The sequence below is a fragment of the Chlamydotis macqueenii genome, chromosome 1, assembly GCF_036417535.1.
Source record: "Chlamydotis macqueenii isolate bChlMac1 chromosome 1, bChlMac1.mat, whole genome shotgun sequence".
Lineage (NCBI taxonomy): Eukaryota > Metazoa > Chordata > Aves > Otidiformes > Otididae > Chlamydotis > Chlamydotis macqueenii.
Genome location: NC_141556.1, coordinates 97,877,009 through 97,894,357, shown reverse-complemented (window position 1 = coordinate 97,894,357; position 17,349 = coordinate 97,877,009). Strand labels below are relative to the sequence as shown.

The window sequence follows — 17,349 nt, the reverse complement described above, 5'->3', positions numbered from 1 at the left end:
CCCAACAGCACCATGCCTGCTAAACCATGTCCTGAAGTGCCGCGTCTACGTGCTTTTTTAACACGTCCAGGGATGGTGACTCCACCACTTCCTTGGGCAGCCTGTTCCAGTGCCTGACCACTCTTTCAGTAAAGAAGTGTTTCCTAATATCCAACCTAACCCTTCCCTGCCGCAACTTGAGGCCGTTTCCTCAAGTTATTTGGGAGAAGGGACCAACACCCGTCTCCCTACAACCTCCTTTCAGATAGTTGTAGAGAGCAATGAGGTCTCCCCTCAGCCTCCTCTTCTCCAGAGTAAGCAATCCCGGTTCCCTCAGCTGCTCCTCATAAGACTTGTGCTCCAGACCCCTCACCAGCTTCATTGCCCTTCTCTGGATGCGCTCCAGCAACTCAATGTCCTTCTTGTACTGAGGGGCCCAAAACTGCACACAGTATTGAAGGTGTGGTCTCACCAGGGCGTGAGATCGTACAGGGGGACGATCACTTCCCCACTCCTGCTGGCCACACTGTTCCTGATAAAAGCCAGGATTCTGTTGGCTGCCTTGGCCACCTGGGCACGCTGCTGGCTCGTGTTCAGGTCGCTGTCTGCCAGCACCCCCAGAAACATCACCCCGGGGCACAAACGTCCTGTCCTCGCAGCTGGCACCATGCAGCCCTGGTCACCTGAAATTCAAGGTCCCCTGAGCCAACTGGCTCGCCCTGCACTCTTGATGGCACCAGCTGTGAAGCTTTGCCCGTACCCATAAGTTTGTCCTACCATGCTGTGTGGTGACAGGCTGTTGGGGACTCGCTCACCTGTTCAGCGCGCACACGTATGTGCGGGCACTCATGCACGGACATGCACGGCTGCCCCACGTGCAGCAGGAAACAGCTGTGGGCTTGGATCCTGACAGTCACTCCGCTGTTGCACCGGAGAAGCTACACCCAGCGTGGAGGGCCACCGCCGTGGTTTTACCATGTCGCCTGGTTAGTAAGTGTTGTAGCTGGAGCAACTTACCCGCTGCACCTGACAAGAGTCAACATGAGAGCAGCAGATTTAAGAAGCAAGACAGGGGGGCCTCAATCCTTTCCACCTGTTCTTTCGGCAATTCCCATTCCCTGACAGGCTCATGCTCTGCCTTGCACTGCATTTAGCTGTTGGCTGAAACGTTTTGTCCAAAACAATTCCTGGATTTGCTGTGACACAAAAAATGGATCCTGTAAGATATGTTTTTTCTCCCTTGTGTTATTATATATCTTTGAAGGATAATGCTTTGTGAGCAAGTTCTCTTAACTGCTTCTTACAAATATGTGCAAACATATTATTTCCAGACTCTCCACACAGGATGTAGGGATGACCAGGTATATAATGCTGAGGTCTGCTCCATCATATCCTAGTGAAAAAAAAAGACCCCATAATTTTTCACTGTCAAATTACTAAAGGCTGAATAATAAATACCAAGACTATGCATTTCAGAAGCCCTGTTTTGTCTGTATTTTGTGGTTTATCCCTAGTCACCACACAGTTTCTCGCTCACCTTCCCTCACCCCAGCAGGATAGGGTAGAGGACTGGGAAGAAAGGAAAACTAGAACAGCATGCCAGCAAGCAAGATGCTCCCCCTGGCCAGCCCCCACTTATATACTGAGCATGACATTTTTGACATGGAATACTCTCTTTGACCAGTTTGAGTCAATTATTCTGTGCCTCTCTCCCAGCTTCCTGTGCCTGCACATTAGCAAGGCTTGGAAAGCTGGACAGTGTCCTTGGTCTCTATAGCAACAACTCATATCATCAGGGTGTTTATCAACATTCTCCACTTCCGAAATCTGAAACATACTGGCTACTGAGAGGAAAATTAACTCCATCCCTCCTGAAACCAGGATTGTATCCACCCCTTATTCCATACCATCTACGTCATGCTTATATATATATATACACACACAGATATCATTCCCTCAATCTATGGGCCATCCCTCCAAAGTCAGTTGGGTCCATTTAGTCCGTGACTTTGGGATCCATCTGTCACAGCAGTCTTTCAGGGCAGGAGAGATGGTATGCAGTGTGGGGTTGTTGCATGCTGCATCTGGAGCTCACAGCTGGTACCTCTGGCGTGGCTGGTGTATCATGTCCATGGTCTGTGAACTGAAGATGTTGGGGGCCAGTTCTGGTTCTGTCACCGCTGCATCTCACTAAGTTTCATTGAAGTTCATTCTTCACTGATCAGGGTGATGGTTTCTGCAATACCTTTGATATGACATACAATAACTACAGAAATTATGACATACAGTTCAAATTATTGGCTATTTTCACCTAAAAACAAATGTCCTTGAGGTACACATTGGACGTCCCCATCCTTCTGCATCACCCACCAAGTACACCCAGGTCGCTGAGCGAAAGCAATCCCACAGGTGGGTTTGCCTTTGCCCAGGGGAGGAATAACCCAGATTGTCTTTCCCAATACATTCCTTACATGCACCACAGGGACTTCCTCACCATCTACAGTATGTAAAAATTCTGATTAGGCAGGGCCAGCTCGATTGGTGGATCCTTGAGTGTTGACTAACCAGGTGGCTTTTGCTAAATGTGTATCTCAGGAAGTATTTTTTAAACAAACAGATATTTTTAATTTGGCATATTAAAGCTTACACATTATTCACAGAATGCTTTCATTAATGTACAGTAAAACTGCTAATTGAACTATATAGTTAAAGTATACATAAACTTTCACGCTTGCCTTTGATGTAGGAGAGGGCACGCTACACTGTTCAAAGCCATACGTATGGGATCATAAACATCTTTTCTTGTGATTAAATTTATATCTTCAACTGAAAGGTGGCTTGTTATGTGGGAGCTCCAGTCCATATCCCTGCAAGATTATCTCCTTTAATTGACTACTTTACGTTGCTTCACTCCTTTATGTTGCTTCACTCTCTTATGTTCCCACCATTGCAGCTTGGGACTGCTCAGCAAACCAGTGTGTCTGAACTCGTTGAATACGTTTGGCAACCATGGCTGTTTCACAGCAGAGCTTTCCAGGATGGGAAAGCTTTGCAGTACAGGGGTAGTCATTTCACTGGGGTTGTTGTATTCTCGAGGACACCTTTGTGTCTTTGGGGCACCACTTCACCGTGGTCAGTGAAACTGCAAACACTGAAGCTGTAATCTAGAGCCAAAGCTATTAAGGCTGACAGCTGACATGGTACTCTTGGTGTCCTTGCCAGGCTCCATCCTGCATTTCCCATCTTTCAAATGACAAAAAGAAGATGGCGTGTGGGTGATAGACAGCAGACTCTGAAGGGGAACAGGTAGGATGTGCGCTGGTGTGGGAAAAGAAGTCTAACCACCTCTACCATGAGAGCAGGTCTTAGCAGTCCTCTGCCATCAGATCAGCTAGAAAAGAGGGGGACTAAAGCTGGAGTCTCAAACCTGCTGCCTCCACAGCCTCCTAAAAGTCTCTGACTCTTCACCATCACTCCTTAATAATACTGGAGCATGTGTCAGGATGGAAGTACTTCAGTGCTACAACAGCGCAGCGACTTTCTCACTTGTGCACAGTTAGTTTCAGTATCCCCCAGCTGTGATGTGCAGTATGAGTACACCCTGGCTCTGGCGGTTAAGATGGTTTCTAGACCTCCAGGCTGCAAGGCACCTTTATACCGTGTGGGACACCAACAGCTCAAAACCAGAATGACGAGGGAGATGCATCCATTCAGCACTGCAGAGTGAGCATCAGATGCAATGCACAGATGCCTGCTGGCAGTAACCACTATCAGAACTTTCCTATGGTCCAAAAATCCTTCGTGTGCTTTTCTAGAAAAAAGAGCATTAAATTGCCTGTTCCCCAAAACCTCAACCTCTTTCCATCTCCACAAAACTCCATAATTTCATTCTGTAACCAGTACCAAACCCTGTAATAATGAACATTAATTGCGATGGCCAGAGGGAACAAATGTGCATTAATAATACAATTTTATTTTCCGCAGACTAAACCCACAATTTATCTAGGGTCTTGCCACTTGAGACCCTTCAAATGCTCCACTTCAAGCATATGTTTAAGCGGCTGCAAAAATGAATGCCTAAGCAGGCAGGAAAACCTATCATAGTATTGACATTTAAAAAAATTCTGTATCAAGGTCAGTAGGTTGTTGTATTTTTCCACGTTGCTGGAGCATTCACATATGAATCACATTCAGCTGTGAGGATGAAAAACTGACTTAAAACTTTACTATCCATTTTCCCCTATGGATTGTATAGCCATATTCATGCCGTATGTGGATTTCCTGAAAGAGCTTAGCTATTCCCTTGTGCCTCGGTGCAGAGTACAAGCCAATGTCATGGGCAGCCCAGACAATATAGCAGCTCAAATCCCATTCCCACACCCCTAACCCTCCTATTTTCAAATACATAGTAAAAAGATTAGCTGTGCGGATCAGGCTGATGCTGTTTAAGCACTAAGAGGCATATGGTTTTTGCTGTTAGCCAATTCCAAACACACAAATGTGTTTTATTTCAATTTTAACATGTGGCTCTTGGGCTGCCATATACAGAACATAAAGCCAGAACAATGAACTTTTAAAAGTGCTTTAAAGCAACTGAAAACAAGCTGATAACATCAAGTGCTACAAGGAGCTTACCCTCCTTCTCCTTACCACACTGAACACCCTGATAACACATCCCATTATTCTAGAGGGTGCGTTGCTACTGTTAAAAAGCTTTCAGTTAATATTTTCAAAATCTTCCATTTCAGTCCAAAAACTACTGTGCCAACTACATTCCAAACCCTTACATGCAATTTATCAGCAGACAATAGATCAAATAAGTTATTGAAATGGCTTCTGTGTCATCCGCATATTTTAAAGGTCACTTTGCTACTGATGAGAAGAAAACTGCAGGATTCACTCTTGCAGAGAGAAGCTAATTGCTCAACATTTAATGTAAGTATACCCAGACTCTTCCAAGCTGTTCATTACCATTTTTACTCTGACTGTAATGGAATTATTTAACATTTAAAACCATCAGACACACTCCATCACAAAGCTCTGCAGCCATCACTGCGTTTAAAATGCCGCTTCTTCAAGTGCAGTAGACCAAATAGCAGTGCTCCTTTCCCATTTTACATCGAGTCAGAAAAATACCATGACTGTCACAGCACTTCTTGCGTTTCCTAAGTCCATTGCAAATACGTGGATGTCTATCATATAATACACCCTTTGTAATATCGACTTTTCCCCTTTCTCTGTCCACTGCTCATAGCCGCGGTGTCAGTTCATATCAATATATTACCTGCTTTTCTCTTGTGCCTTTGTTTGCTCATTTCTTTAAGTCAAGCCCTGCCATCTGCGAGTCACCTGTTTGACAACAGTGAGATATTCAATACTTCATTTACACCACATGAGGGTGTTTCAAGCCGTGTAGGATGCCAGAGTTAATTTGGAAGTTCTCCTGCTTGGAAAGGAACCAAGGGGCAGACAGATACATGACTTTTCCCACTGATGAAAAATCTTACTGAGGCAACCTGGTACAAGAGACTTTGCAAGGAAAGAGATGGAACATCATATACTAGAAAACAGATGGAAGAGGAGTTTTAAAGACATAATCCGATGTTCTCTAAAATCAAATAATCTTTGCTGGGAACTACCCTCAGCTTTGTCTTGTCCTTAAGGAATCATTTAAAATATAATATGATTTTATATTATTTCCATTAAAATCTCCTTAGATAGGATTAAATAATCATTATCCCCCTGCAGAGCTTTTTAGAAGCTTTCTTTGGCTTATTGCTCAAAGTTAATTGCAGACTCAGGAATAATTACCTAGTAACATAAACAGTAAATAAAACAAAATTTCTCCTTCATATACGGCTTCTTCTGGAGTTTTAGTGTACACAGATCCTTCTAATGTTTATCTGCTCTGGTAAGTGATGACTTTAAATCCAACAAAGACTATGTAAGGTAACTAATACCCTGTCCTGATTAGCAAGTGTAATTTCTGTACACAGCTTTTTAAAACAAACACATGCATTAAAATGAAGCTGGAGCACTTCACAAGGCTTTCAACGCAGCTGCAATAAGGAAAACTTCTCCCTAAAAAACAAAACTCTGTGGGTCAGTATTAAAGTGGGCTGTTACCCCAGGAAATCCTGGGTGGCAAAGCCTATTATCAGCAACTGTTAACTAACGAGTCGGGCTCTGGTATTGCCAGGCAGCCCGAGCTCTCCTACTGCATTCTCCCCGGCACCACAACGCCACTGCCTGCGTCGCAATGACTTGTGCACACCGTGCAAACTACAAGGGTGCTTCTTAGTTAAAGAAGCCATGCTTAATTAATTTACAAGATCAAAAGGTGCCTTTTGTGTAAAAAGGTGTAAGAAAAGCCACTGCAATGCTGTTTAAGAAAAAGGTGCGTGATTCAGAGTGAGGCAAAAGGCAACTCAGGGTGCAGGTACAGGCATGCTAGGACCAGGGCATCCTCAAACCTCACAGCTGTCCCCTCTCCTGTCAGAGGGGTTGAAACCAGGCAGAGGCTGAGGGTACTTGCCTGCCTCATGTACTCCAGGGGCTCCGGGCTGGCAGCCTTGCCCCTGCCTCCTGTTATCAGGGGCCCAGCACCACTGAGACACAGCAGACGGTAATACAAACCATGGAGCAGTGGGAAAAGTCTCTCGCTCCACTGAAGCCCGCAGGCCCTGTCACTGACTTCACTGGGCATGTTAGTAGCTGAAAACAAATGTATTGCTTTTATCCCTTTTCCCTTCCCTGAACCATTTGCTCTCTCCCCAGGAGCAGATGAAAACCACTTGTACATAAAACCACGTTGCTGCTGAGCTTTCCAGTGTGTTGCTTTTACAGTTGCATAATACACAGGTTAAAGATCACATACACCAGACCCAGATAAAGTCACAATATTACATTTGGGTTACATATGACCTCAGATTCTGACTTGAGTCCGCTTTACGGGTTTAATCGTGACGCGGCTTTGCATTTAGCAATGTAACACTCAAGCCTCTCCGAAAAAAATATTTTCCACACCCACGCAGCAAGCTTCATACCCCTTACTTTTACAGAAGAGCCGTATCTGGCACTCCTGTAGCCATTTTCAGGCATCTGATAAACTTTAATCTGGGCCAAATCCTCCGAGGGCTGACAGAACCCAAGCCCAAACGCAGCGGCCGAACCCCACGCACCGGGGCGTCCGGCCGGTGCCGAACGTGGACCGGCCCCACTCGCCGCCGGCTGCGGTGCTGCGGCGCCACCTGCTGGTCGGCGGCGGGAGCGCCTCAGTGTCGGAGGGAACGTTTTTGACCTGCAGCAACCGCGGGGAGTAAAATAGCAGCGATGATTAAAAAAACCCCTCTTCGACAGGTATGCTGCAGACAGTCATCCTCGTCTAATGACAAGGGAGAAAGTCCTGGCTCTCCACATCCCTTGGAATATGGCTATCCAGTGCTTTTTTTTTTTTCCCCGCAAATTTCTTTTTTTTAAGAACAAAAATCTGCTTTCTTTTGCAGTGACTGATAGTATGACAAAAGTTAAACTACTTTGCTTCTACAAACCCATACAGAATCACAGAATAGTATGGGTTCGAAGGGACTTTTAAAGGTCATCTAGTCCAGCCCCCCTGCAAGGAGCAGGGACATCTCCAACCAGATCAGGTTGCTCAGAGCCCCCTCCGACCCGGCCTTGAATGTTTCCAGGGACGGGATACCTATACGGACAATAAATGCTTAAATTAATATTGAGCCTTCCAGGCATGCAGAGTCCATCTAGTTTTGTGGTCAGGAAAATGTTTTCTATTGAGGACTGATATTCCGTTGGTGATGGATTTAGAACTGCTTGTGCTACAAGGTAAATAACACTACCAAACACTTCAAAAAAGTCTGTCAGATCATTCTTTCCAGTAAGTCATTCATTCATCTAAAGCCCCAGGAAATACAGTGCTCTGAACTCTGATACTCATCGACCAGCATTTGGCAGTAAATAAGGTAAATCCCATTCCTAAATCAGAATACCAATCTTAAGCTTGACATGATTGAATTTGAGTCGATTTACGTTAATCACATAAATACCATTATGGTAACAACACATTTTCAAACAAGCTTGGAGGGACAGCTTCTTGGCTGGCTGAAGGTAATGCAAGACCACACTGCTGCCGAAAGCAGTGCTCCTGCCACAGCTTTTGTGCCTCGTATTAGTGATCACGCAGCTGCTGACTGGACTGAGAGCTGTGCAGAGGGCTGGGCTGATCCCACCCTCGACACGGTCGTTAATCACTAGTGTAATGGCAAGGAAGTACACAGCCTGGGCAGGATAGGGGTAAGACTGGACTGTACCTTCCCCAGGCTTAACAATTATTGTTTCATAGGCACAGCACTTCCAAAGGACTGGCATTTTCCACTGTCTTTAGGGTCCTTATTCAGTTCAGTTCCTTAAGTCTCTGGTCCACAGGTGTCTTGTACATGAGCCCAAAGTTCACTCTTTCGTGTGACTTCACCAACAGCAACCGAGTCTTCTTTGTGAACACTTCCACCGGGCCTGTGCCCTTTCATCTCACCAGCCCCTCCCCACGATCCTGGGCTGCAACCCCTGTGATGACAGATGCAGGCTATTTTCTTTCCGTGTAAGGTGCTGATTATTTTTTGTTTGGTTTCACAGTGATAGGAAATTGTATATTGGGTCATATTAGTCAATATTTGTATAGTAAAAAATAAGAATTGTAAGAATGAATCGTGTAGGTATCAAAAAGCTTGTGTTAAGCCAACCTTTCCCGTGTAATCATGGTATCTATATGGCAGAGCCATCGTCTCTATACAGTTAGTAAAACAAAAAGCCTCAACACTCTTCAGGCAGGCTGGCAGAGTGATATGTTAATCTGCTCCCATTAACAAGGCAGCAAATTCCCAGTTGATCATCCAGTTCAAATTAAGCACATATAATCTCGTGGTGACACTCACAACGTGTTAATGTAATGCATACATAGAGATAGACAGGATGAACTAAGTGTCCTCAGGAGTGCTCAGCTTCCAACATTAATGTCATTTCGGCGCTCTGAATTCTAATAGGGGTCATTAACACCAGACTCCTGTAAGCACTGTTTCAAAGGCAAAGTCTTTTAACTGTGTCAGTGTTTTGTGTGCTACACAAGTGGTGTAGGCGATGCTACAGGTTTTCCAGTTCGTGACAGGATGGCGGAGTCCCGTCGGACTCCACCATGGAGGTGTACTTTATCGGAGGAGGTGGTGGCTTGAAAGATGGAGGTCTGTTCATACTGAAATAGAAGAGAAAAGACGCACTGTCACACAAAAGCTGTATAAAAAACTGTTGTGAAAAGTTCACAGGAGGAGGTAGATGGACACTGAGTCATTGTAGGAGCACCTGATATTTGCTGTTACATACTGCAACTTCCCTGTTTCTGTTCTATAGCCCCAGCACACCTCCTGGTATTCCTTTGGCTTTCTCAGCTCCCACCTCACTAAAAAAAACCCTTATGTCTTTTGTTCACACGGCTCTCTGGAGGTACATTTAAAGACTCATAATTTGGTTTTTGTCAATTTATAAGCCAAGATAAAGAAAGGTCCCATCCCATATAAGTGAAAAAAAAAAAAATCAATCACATTTTTACCTTCAATATACAAGATTTGCAGTTGTGTTTCAAAAGGGTTTTCTAGAACCGCAGATGATTCATTGTCACCATGATTTTTCAAACATTTTAGTAATGTTAGTAAGATTTTAAAATAATTGGCTCTTAGATACTGCTTTCATCAGTAGATCTCCGAGTGCTTTAGTAGGGAATTAAACTTTGGTAATAATTACAAACTCAATACTTCTTTGACTGGGATTAAGTTTCAGGTAGCCTACTTTCACATATATTATTCACAACTCAAATAAAGTCGCCCTCGAAGTACAATTTCATTAAAACATGTCCTCAAGTAACCATGCAAAATGAGAGAGCAAAAGCAGTTGGAAGGGAGGCTAATAGAAGTGGGGGGGCTCTGGGGAAAAAAATTGGCTTGTGTTCTTCCCTCACACCCTGAAGCTGCACTGTGACTCTTTTTTTAAAGTTTATTCTATAGATAACCCAAGGAAAAGATGAAAGGACTGAGAACACTCCACATTTCACACTGCTGTGTGAAAAAAAATGGCATTAGCGATCCATGAACTTAAAGGCCTCGTTGCGCTATGAGTAGACTCAAATGAAAATGCCTAAATCCAAACACCTGGGTTAGAGTTTATGCTGTCCCCTCTGCCACCTCTCCCGCCCCTGTGGTTCCCTTGCCTAGTACTTACATCTCTTTCTGGTACTGACACCATTTCCTGATGCCTAAAATGATGAGAAAACTGCAGAAGAGGAGCAGGACAGCTACCACCGTTGGCCAGGGGAAGTGACTGGTGTTCGTGTTCCTCGTGCCGCCTGGAAGGGACACAGGAGACAAAGCTCAGCTGAGAATCCTCAGAGAGGAGGGAAATTTGGGCTTACTGCATGTGACTTGCTGCTCCCCCACCCTGGGCACAGCACTGGTGACAATGCCATCCCAGATCAACCCTGGACTGCCAAGTTCCCAGGCTGAGGATCCCAAACTCTGAGCACCGCAGCTTTAATTTATGGACTTAAACCACCTTTGTTCTGACTGGGTTTGCGGGCTGATGTCAGCCACCCAGCAGTTCACATGACGAGATTACTCAGGCACAGCCCGGCAGGTGTTTTGTCTGACAACCGTTGGTTTTCTCTGTTGCCCCGTGAGCTTCTCTGAGAAGAGGAAGCACATGGCGGTGCAGCCAGGCACAGCTGCCCGCCCCAGCCCTCCTTCCCACTGGGTTATTTTCATGCCACTGACACCAAACCCTGCCGAAACATCTGCCAAGGGTGCAGCTGCCTTTTGGGATGGGCTCTCATTGGTGGCACAGCATCCCTGCCTCACCCTGGCTGCCTCTCCCCACTGTGGTGCTGGGATCCCCACCCACTGCCCCCTTCTGCATAGCCACCCTTGGAGGTGCTGGCAGCTGAAAGAGGTGCCCTCGGGGTCCCGGCTATGGGGAGGAAGGAGAAGAGGAGCATGGTCCTCCTCCAGCCGCCACGGAGGATGCAACAGTGGGCTGGGTGCCAGAGAGGGTTGGAGCACGAGAGTCACTGGGCGATGCTGTCCCAGTGTCACCTCCCATTGTGCTGGCATCACAACCCTTTGCAAGGTTGGTCGTACTGGTACATCACCCAGCCTGGGTCTTGGCCACAGTGGCAGCCAGCCCCACAGCCGGGTGCCAAGTCCACCACGCTGCATGAGCCATGAGTGGCCCCTGGGGCACAGGAGTGTGACCGGCCAAAGTTTGCTGCTGGAAGACAACAGGCACGGGGCATTGCTCGCGGATGCAGGGAGAAGGCAGGCGTGTCAAAAGCCTGTGACAGTCCGCAGGACAGGGACACAGCAGCTGACACTCCTCTTTTCATCTCTTCCCTTTTTTGAACTCCTTTGGTCAAATGTACACCATGCTCCAGGTTTCGTGCTTCTCTGCTTTTCTTGCTGTTGTGGTTTTGTTTAGTGGGGGGGGGGCTAAGGTGGCAGCTTCTGTAGGAAACTGCTAGAAGTTGTTCCGCTTTGTTCAGTGGACTCGGCCAGGCCTAGGGCGGACCCGCTGCTGGCCAAGGCCGAGCCAATTGATAGCAGAATGTCCCGTGATAACACCTCTGCGATAACGTACTTAAGAAGGGGAAAACAGAAAAAAAAAAAAAAGAGAAGATGTGAAGAAGCTGAGCGGGGGCAGAGGCACAGAGGGGAAGGCGCAGGCCTCATGGGCCTTGCAGGCTTCACCCTCTGGCCTCCCGCCAGGCAGCCGAATGGGCCCAACTCGGCCTGGCCTGGCTGCAAGAGGTGGAGAGGAGATGAGATGGATGATGTGAAGAGATTCTGAGAGGCGTCTGCCAGCCTGTTGTGAAGAATTTCTGGGAGAGGAATGGCTGCAGATGCCAAGGTCAGTGAAGAAGGAGGGGGAGGAGTAATGCTGCTCCTGGCCAAGATTCCCCTGCAGCCTGTGGTGCAGCCCATGGTGGAGCAGGTTGTGCCCCTGCAGCCCATGGAGGCCCATGGAGGAGCAGAGATCCACCTGGAGCCCATGAAGGACCCCACACTGGGAGAGGTGGATGCCTGAAGGTGGCTGTGGCCCTTGGAGGGCCTGCTGGGTCAGCTGTTCTGGAGAGATTGCACTCCGTGGAAGAGATGACCCATGCCGGAGCAGTTTCATGAAGGACTGTGGCCTGTGGGAGGGACCCCACAATGGAGCAGGGGAGGAATGTGAGGAGTTCTTCCCCCGACGATGAAGCAGCGGCGTAAAACAATGCGTGATGAACTGACTGCAACCCCCATTCCCTCTTCCCTCCTGTGCCGCTTGGCAGGGGGATGGTGGTAGAGATAATGTTAAGCTTGGGAAGAGGGAGGGGTGGATGGAGGTTATCTTGTTCTCTGTCTCATTATCCTGCTGTTTGTAGTAATAAATGAATAGTTTTCCCCAGGTTGAGTCTGTTTTGCCCGTGACGGTAACTTTAAGGATTTCTCCCTGTCCTTATCTCAAACCTCGAGCCGTTTTTCTTATATTATCTCTCCCTGTTCTCTCGGAAGGTGGGGGGGAGTGAGAGAGAGACTGTGTAGTCTGGTCCCAATTGGGGCTGAACTACGACACTTGCTTACTGCAACAGCACGCTGAAAGAAGAGGATTTGTAGGATAATCTCTCACCAGTAGTATTGAGCAGACTGCTGGTAGTAAAGAAATTTTTCCCTCTGGTAACTGAAATTGGCTGGTCTGTGATGCTGAAGGACAGGTTACCTAAAAAGATATAGGCACAGAACATTTTTAGTAACTTAGTTGTTTTTTGTTTTCTTTTTTTTTTTTTTAAATGAAGCTTGTATTTTGAAGCCACCATTATTCACCCTGCTGAAGATTGGAAATCAAATTCCAGAATCAGTGTGTCAAAAATCACTTGGCGAGATGCCTACATTTTTGGCCTACAACTTGCTATTACACAGAAAATGTGCTTTTCTCAAACTAAAGCATATTAGAAGAAAGAAAGAAAGAAAGACTATTAGAAAACATCTATTAAGACATTCCAGCAAGCCAGCATTGATCTGCGCAGCGGTCTGGGAGAATGATAAGCTTCTCACCTCTTTGATGGTAATGAAAAAGCTAAAGATATTAAGTAGCTTAGCAGCAACACAAAGAGTCTGCCTCTGCCGTGACTGAGTGAAACCTCAGTCTCCTCTGTCAAGTACTGTGTCTGAACCACAAAAATAATCTTTCATCTGTTTGTAGACAGATATTTTCCCTTTCCTCATACAGCTGAGCTACCTATGTTTAAGATCAGTGCCGCCTAAGGATAAATTCCTGTTTTTTTCTAGCCATCTTGTGTTCATGTCTTCTGAAATAATAGCTAAAATATAAGACTAGACAAGGGCACAGCATTTCCAGAGTTGCCACGGCACTTACGATGAGCCAAGGTTGTATTCTCAGAGGAGTGCGTGGCATTCCTGAGGCTTTGCTGGGATTCAGTGGTGGAACCGTTCCAACCTGTACAAAAAGAAATAATATCCTTCAATTACCTTGCAAGCCTGTACGTGACTGCTTCATTAGGCTTAACTGTGGCTATTTTATACCCTTTACTTCCTCTAATGCAAACAACAAATGAAATAACAGAGATACCTGAAAGTCTCCAATATAATTGCTGATTTATAAATCCAAGAAAAAAATCCACTGTTTAAATGATGTAAATGAGTAACCAGACAGAGCCAGGAAGACCTCTCTTGTGAGATGCTGGTTCTGACTGAAATCAAGCACTCAAGTGTGTGTATGTATAGGTATGTATGTATGTACGAAAAAGCCCTACCAAAATCAGTCCAATTTTAGGGCACTCTAAAAATTCACTGAGTGTTTTAGGCATTGCTTCAATTTAGTCCTTCTTTTCTCTTTTTTTTTATTAAGTGTTTAATTTGATGGGGATAAGGATGGTAGACCTAGCATTTTAAAAAGTTATATATATATAAAAGACACACGCTTAGAGATCCCGTAACACCATGCTCTATACAGCATGCTGACAAGCACTGCTTATTATTATTTACATAATGGCTGTGTTAGAGCCTCTGAGGATTGAACTGATAATGGCAATCCCCGCTGTATGAGCCCAGTGGCCCTGGAAGGGCACAGGGAAACACATCGGTACGTCTCTGTGGGCACACCAGTGCCCGTGTGCTCTGAAATTGCCCTCAGTGACAGGTGCTGGACTGAGGACCCTTGAAGGCCATGGCTCAGCTGGTGGGCAGGCGGGCAGAGCTGCAGGGAAGCCGATGAGTGGTACTTCCTGCAAGCGGTAGTGTAATTCAGCATGCTTTTGGCAAAAATTGCAACCAGCAAGCTGTGCAAGAGCAGGATTGCGAAGCATTAGAAGTTGCCACGAGGTTTCAGCCTGAATGCGTGGTTGTGGGTTATAGGCAGGTAAATAAGCATCGGAATGCTGCCAAAAAATATGTTGAAAAACTGGAAAGCGGCTGCTATGTTTGTGCTTCAGCCAAAAGACGCTTGCCATACAAAAGCAAAAGTGCATTGACAGGTCCTGCCTGTTCCAAAAGCATGAAGGCAAACCAAGATGTTAAAAAAGAGAATCACTTCTGGCTTCCTGCTGCTGAGTGGAGATGTTCTAAAGGGAAAGATTTGTGAAAAAATGTCCATCCCTAGGGGTTTTTTTATTGATCTTTAATGAGGCTGCCTTTTGATGTTCTGTTAGCCAGCCTTTATTGTCCCATGTCGTTATCTCTTGATTTCATTGCTGCTTTGTGATTTTACTTGGCTTCTCCAGTAATTTATTTTATCTATAAACTACCCTCAGTACTCACTACATTTGCCTAGGAACTCTCTCAATTTTAATATTATTAAATTAAATATGCCTAATAAAACCAGGATAGTCAAATGCTTTTTGTTCCTCTTTTGCTGCTGCAAATCCTTGACGGCTTGGAAGACTCAAGTCTTTATCTTCTAACTCAGTGCAACTCAGCAGGCGAATTGCTTCTGTAAAGTATTGAAAAGCTGGTACAGAGCACACCACCTGACTTTTGGCCTCTGCTCGAACAATAATTTTTGCACAGCGATGTGATGACTATCAACTAGCAGCTGAAAATAAGCACTGTAGACTTGCAACCCAACACTTGCTAAGTTGGTGCCACATTTGCACTTTGCAGCACCTGTATTTAGCTACATAACTCCCCTGTTACAGTCCTGTCAAGGAAAGAAGATGCATGATCTACTCACGTGCTGTCATCAAACTGTCATTGAATGATGTAGTGCTGGTATAGTTTTTTGTCTCTGCAGTAGAAATTGATGCTCCTGTTGAAAAACACACTAGCTTGTAAAAATTGCAGTAGAGGACCACCACTTGTTCTTCATTTTTCCCCTCTTTCTTCCCTGTTTCCTGACTAAAGAGGTCAAAGAGTTGTAACCTACTACCTGAGATGCTGACTTCCCTCAGACAAGCATCACAAAATTCTGTGTCTGGTTTTAAAGCTAGAAACTCAAGAGGAGTTTGGTGAGATGGATGAATAAACGTTGAGAAAACATATGGAACATTTAAGCATGCATTTTTTTTTAATTTCAGCTGAGTTTCAGCTGCAACTCAGTAGTTCTCAGTTCACTGGCTTATTTTGACCTGAAGCCAATAGACAGTGGTAAACAAATGCACATAAATCAGAATTTAGACAGGGTTTCACCAGCTCCAATGAGACAAAACTGTTCTCCCAGCTAGCAAAGAGAAATTTTGAAGAAGTTACTGTTCAGGAGTCACACTCGTGACACCTGGTGCCGAACCTTTTCCTTTAATCTTTTGAAGTGCAAAGTAATCTAGAGCTGAACTAACTATTTATCTGATATTCAAACACAGATAGACGGTGGTTAGCAAGTAGACCTCTATTTTCCCAAGAGGACTATTTCACATTTACTAAAAATAGTCCATCTTTCCTAACACCTGTCTCATTTTTAGAAAAGTATCATGAAGTCATCTCAAAGCCTAAGCATCTCTGGACTCAGAGACGGAGCTACTGTGGAAGCTAAGCAAAGACCAGGCTGCAGTTTTAACAGCTTTGTTTTTTGTCTCCTCTTCTCTTTTCTCCTGTCTGTATCTGTGCACTCTTCCCTTGTATGAATTCCCAGCTGTCTCTTGGATTTTAATTAAGAACTTGCGAAATAACAAGAACTGAACCAAAACCCTCTGTACAACAGCAGGCTTGGACTTGGCTTCCTGACGCAGCTGCAGCCCAAAGGGTCTGCTGGAGAAGCTGATGGTGGCACCAGTGTGGTGACCAGCAGTAAGCCAGCGAGGAGAACCACTGACCCATGGTCGGCACACCACAGCTGCCACACATCAGGGACATTGCTTAAAAGGCAGATGTTTCCTGGGCTACTTCCAGAAGAGAAACGGTTCAGCTCTGGCTTACACTATGACTTAGACCTCGTACCTCCTCAGCCAATGAAGATATATAATGCAGTGAGGAGAATCCTGTCTGTTCACATTGTATGCTTATAGCCTTTGTTGTGAAATTGGTCGCTGAGACAGAAGGGCTTTCAGTCCACGAAGACTTTTCTGCCCTGCTGTTAGCCAAGCTGGGCAAGTGTCTTTACTTTGAAGATCGGGAAGGCAGTGTGAGAAGCAGCAAACATGAATTTCAGTGCTGCTGCTACAATCTGTGGTCCTGACCTGGCATATCTCGATCTGGCCTCTTCACACTGCAGGGCTTTACATTGGGTGATTCAGCTCCCAAACAACATTCTGCTGGGGCAGGACAAAGCCTTGTGTTCAGCATCTTCCTTCAGTATCACTCCACACACTGCCCATCGCATCTGTGTAAATACTGCTATAGCATGATGTAGGTTACTTTAAGTGAAGGTTGCAGGGTTGAATTACACAGCTTAAAGAGGATGTTCAATGCTTCAAAGGCTTGTGAAAGTCTGTTGCAATGAGTTTTTATTTGTTTGGGAGAAGAGGGCTGCCACAAATACTAAGGGCCAAATTCACTCTTGCCGGCCACTGCCTCAGTGGTGGATCATTTCCGAGCCAAAGCTTTGGTGCGGCCATGGAGGGGAAGACGGTGCTTTACAACACCTTTCCATGTTTCCTCTTCCTTGTGCTGCCTGTGCTGCTGTTCTGCATGGGCTCTTTCGTCTCCAAGATGGGAGTGTGTGTCCTGCCTGCCTTTAATCAGGCTGCGTGGCAGCGAGTGCACACCTTGCTGCTGGTGAGGACAGCCCCAACACCCTTCTAACTGCTGCTTAAAAACAACCAGACCTACAGGGATCATCAGCTGGGCTTCAAAATGGAAAGAGCCTCCAAAGAAAAAAGTGTTCGCAGACAGG

The 17,349-nt window shown here is 45.6% G+C and overlaps 1 protein-coding gene across 1 annotated transcript in view; it reads right to left on the bottom strand.

The window, feature by feature from the left end:
• Nucleotides 1-8,053: 8,053 nt before the first annotated feature.
• Nucleotides 8,054-17,349, bottom strand: part of CD96 (CD96 molecule) — a 30,449-nt gene continuing 21,153 nt past the window's right edge. The window contains exons 11-15 of the mRNA XM_086762765.1: nt 15,256-15,330; nt 13,444-13,524; nt 12,697-12,786; nt 10,261-10,384; nt 8,054-9,241 (exon numbers count right to left, since the gene is read on the bottom strand). Coding sequence (XP_086618891.1) covers nt 9,133-9,241; nt 10,261-10,384; nt 12,697-12,786; nt 13,444-13,524; nt 15,256-15,330 — 479 coding nt within the window. The 3' untranslated portion in view covers nt 8,054-9,132. The remainder of the gene's footprint in view (nt 9,242-10,260; nt 10,385-12,696; nt 12,787-13,443; nt 13,525-15,255; nt 15,331-17,349) is intronic.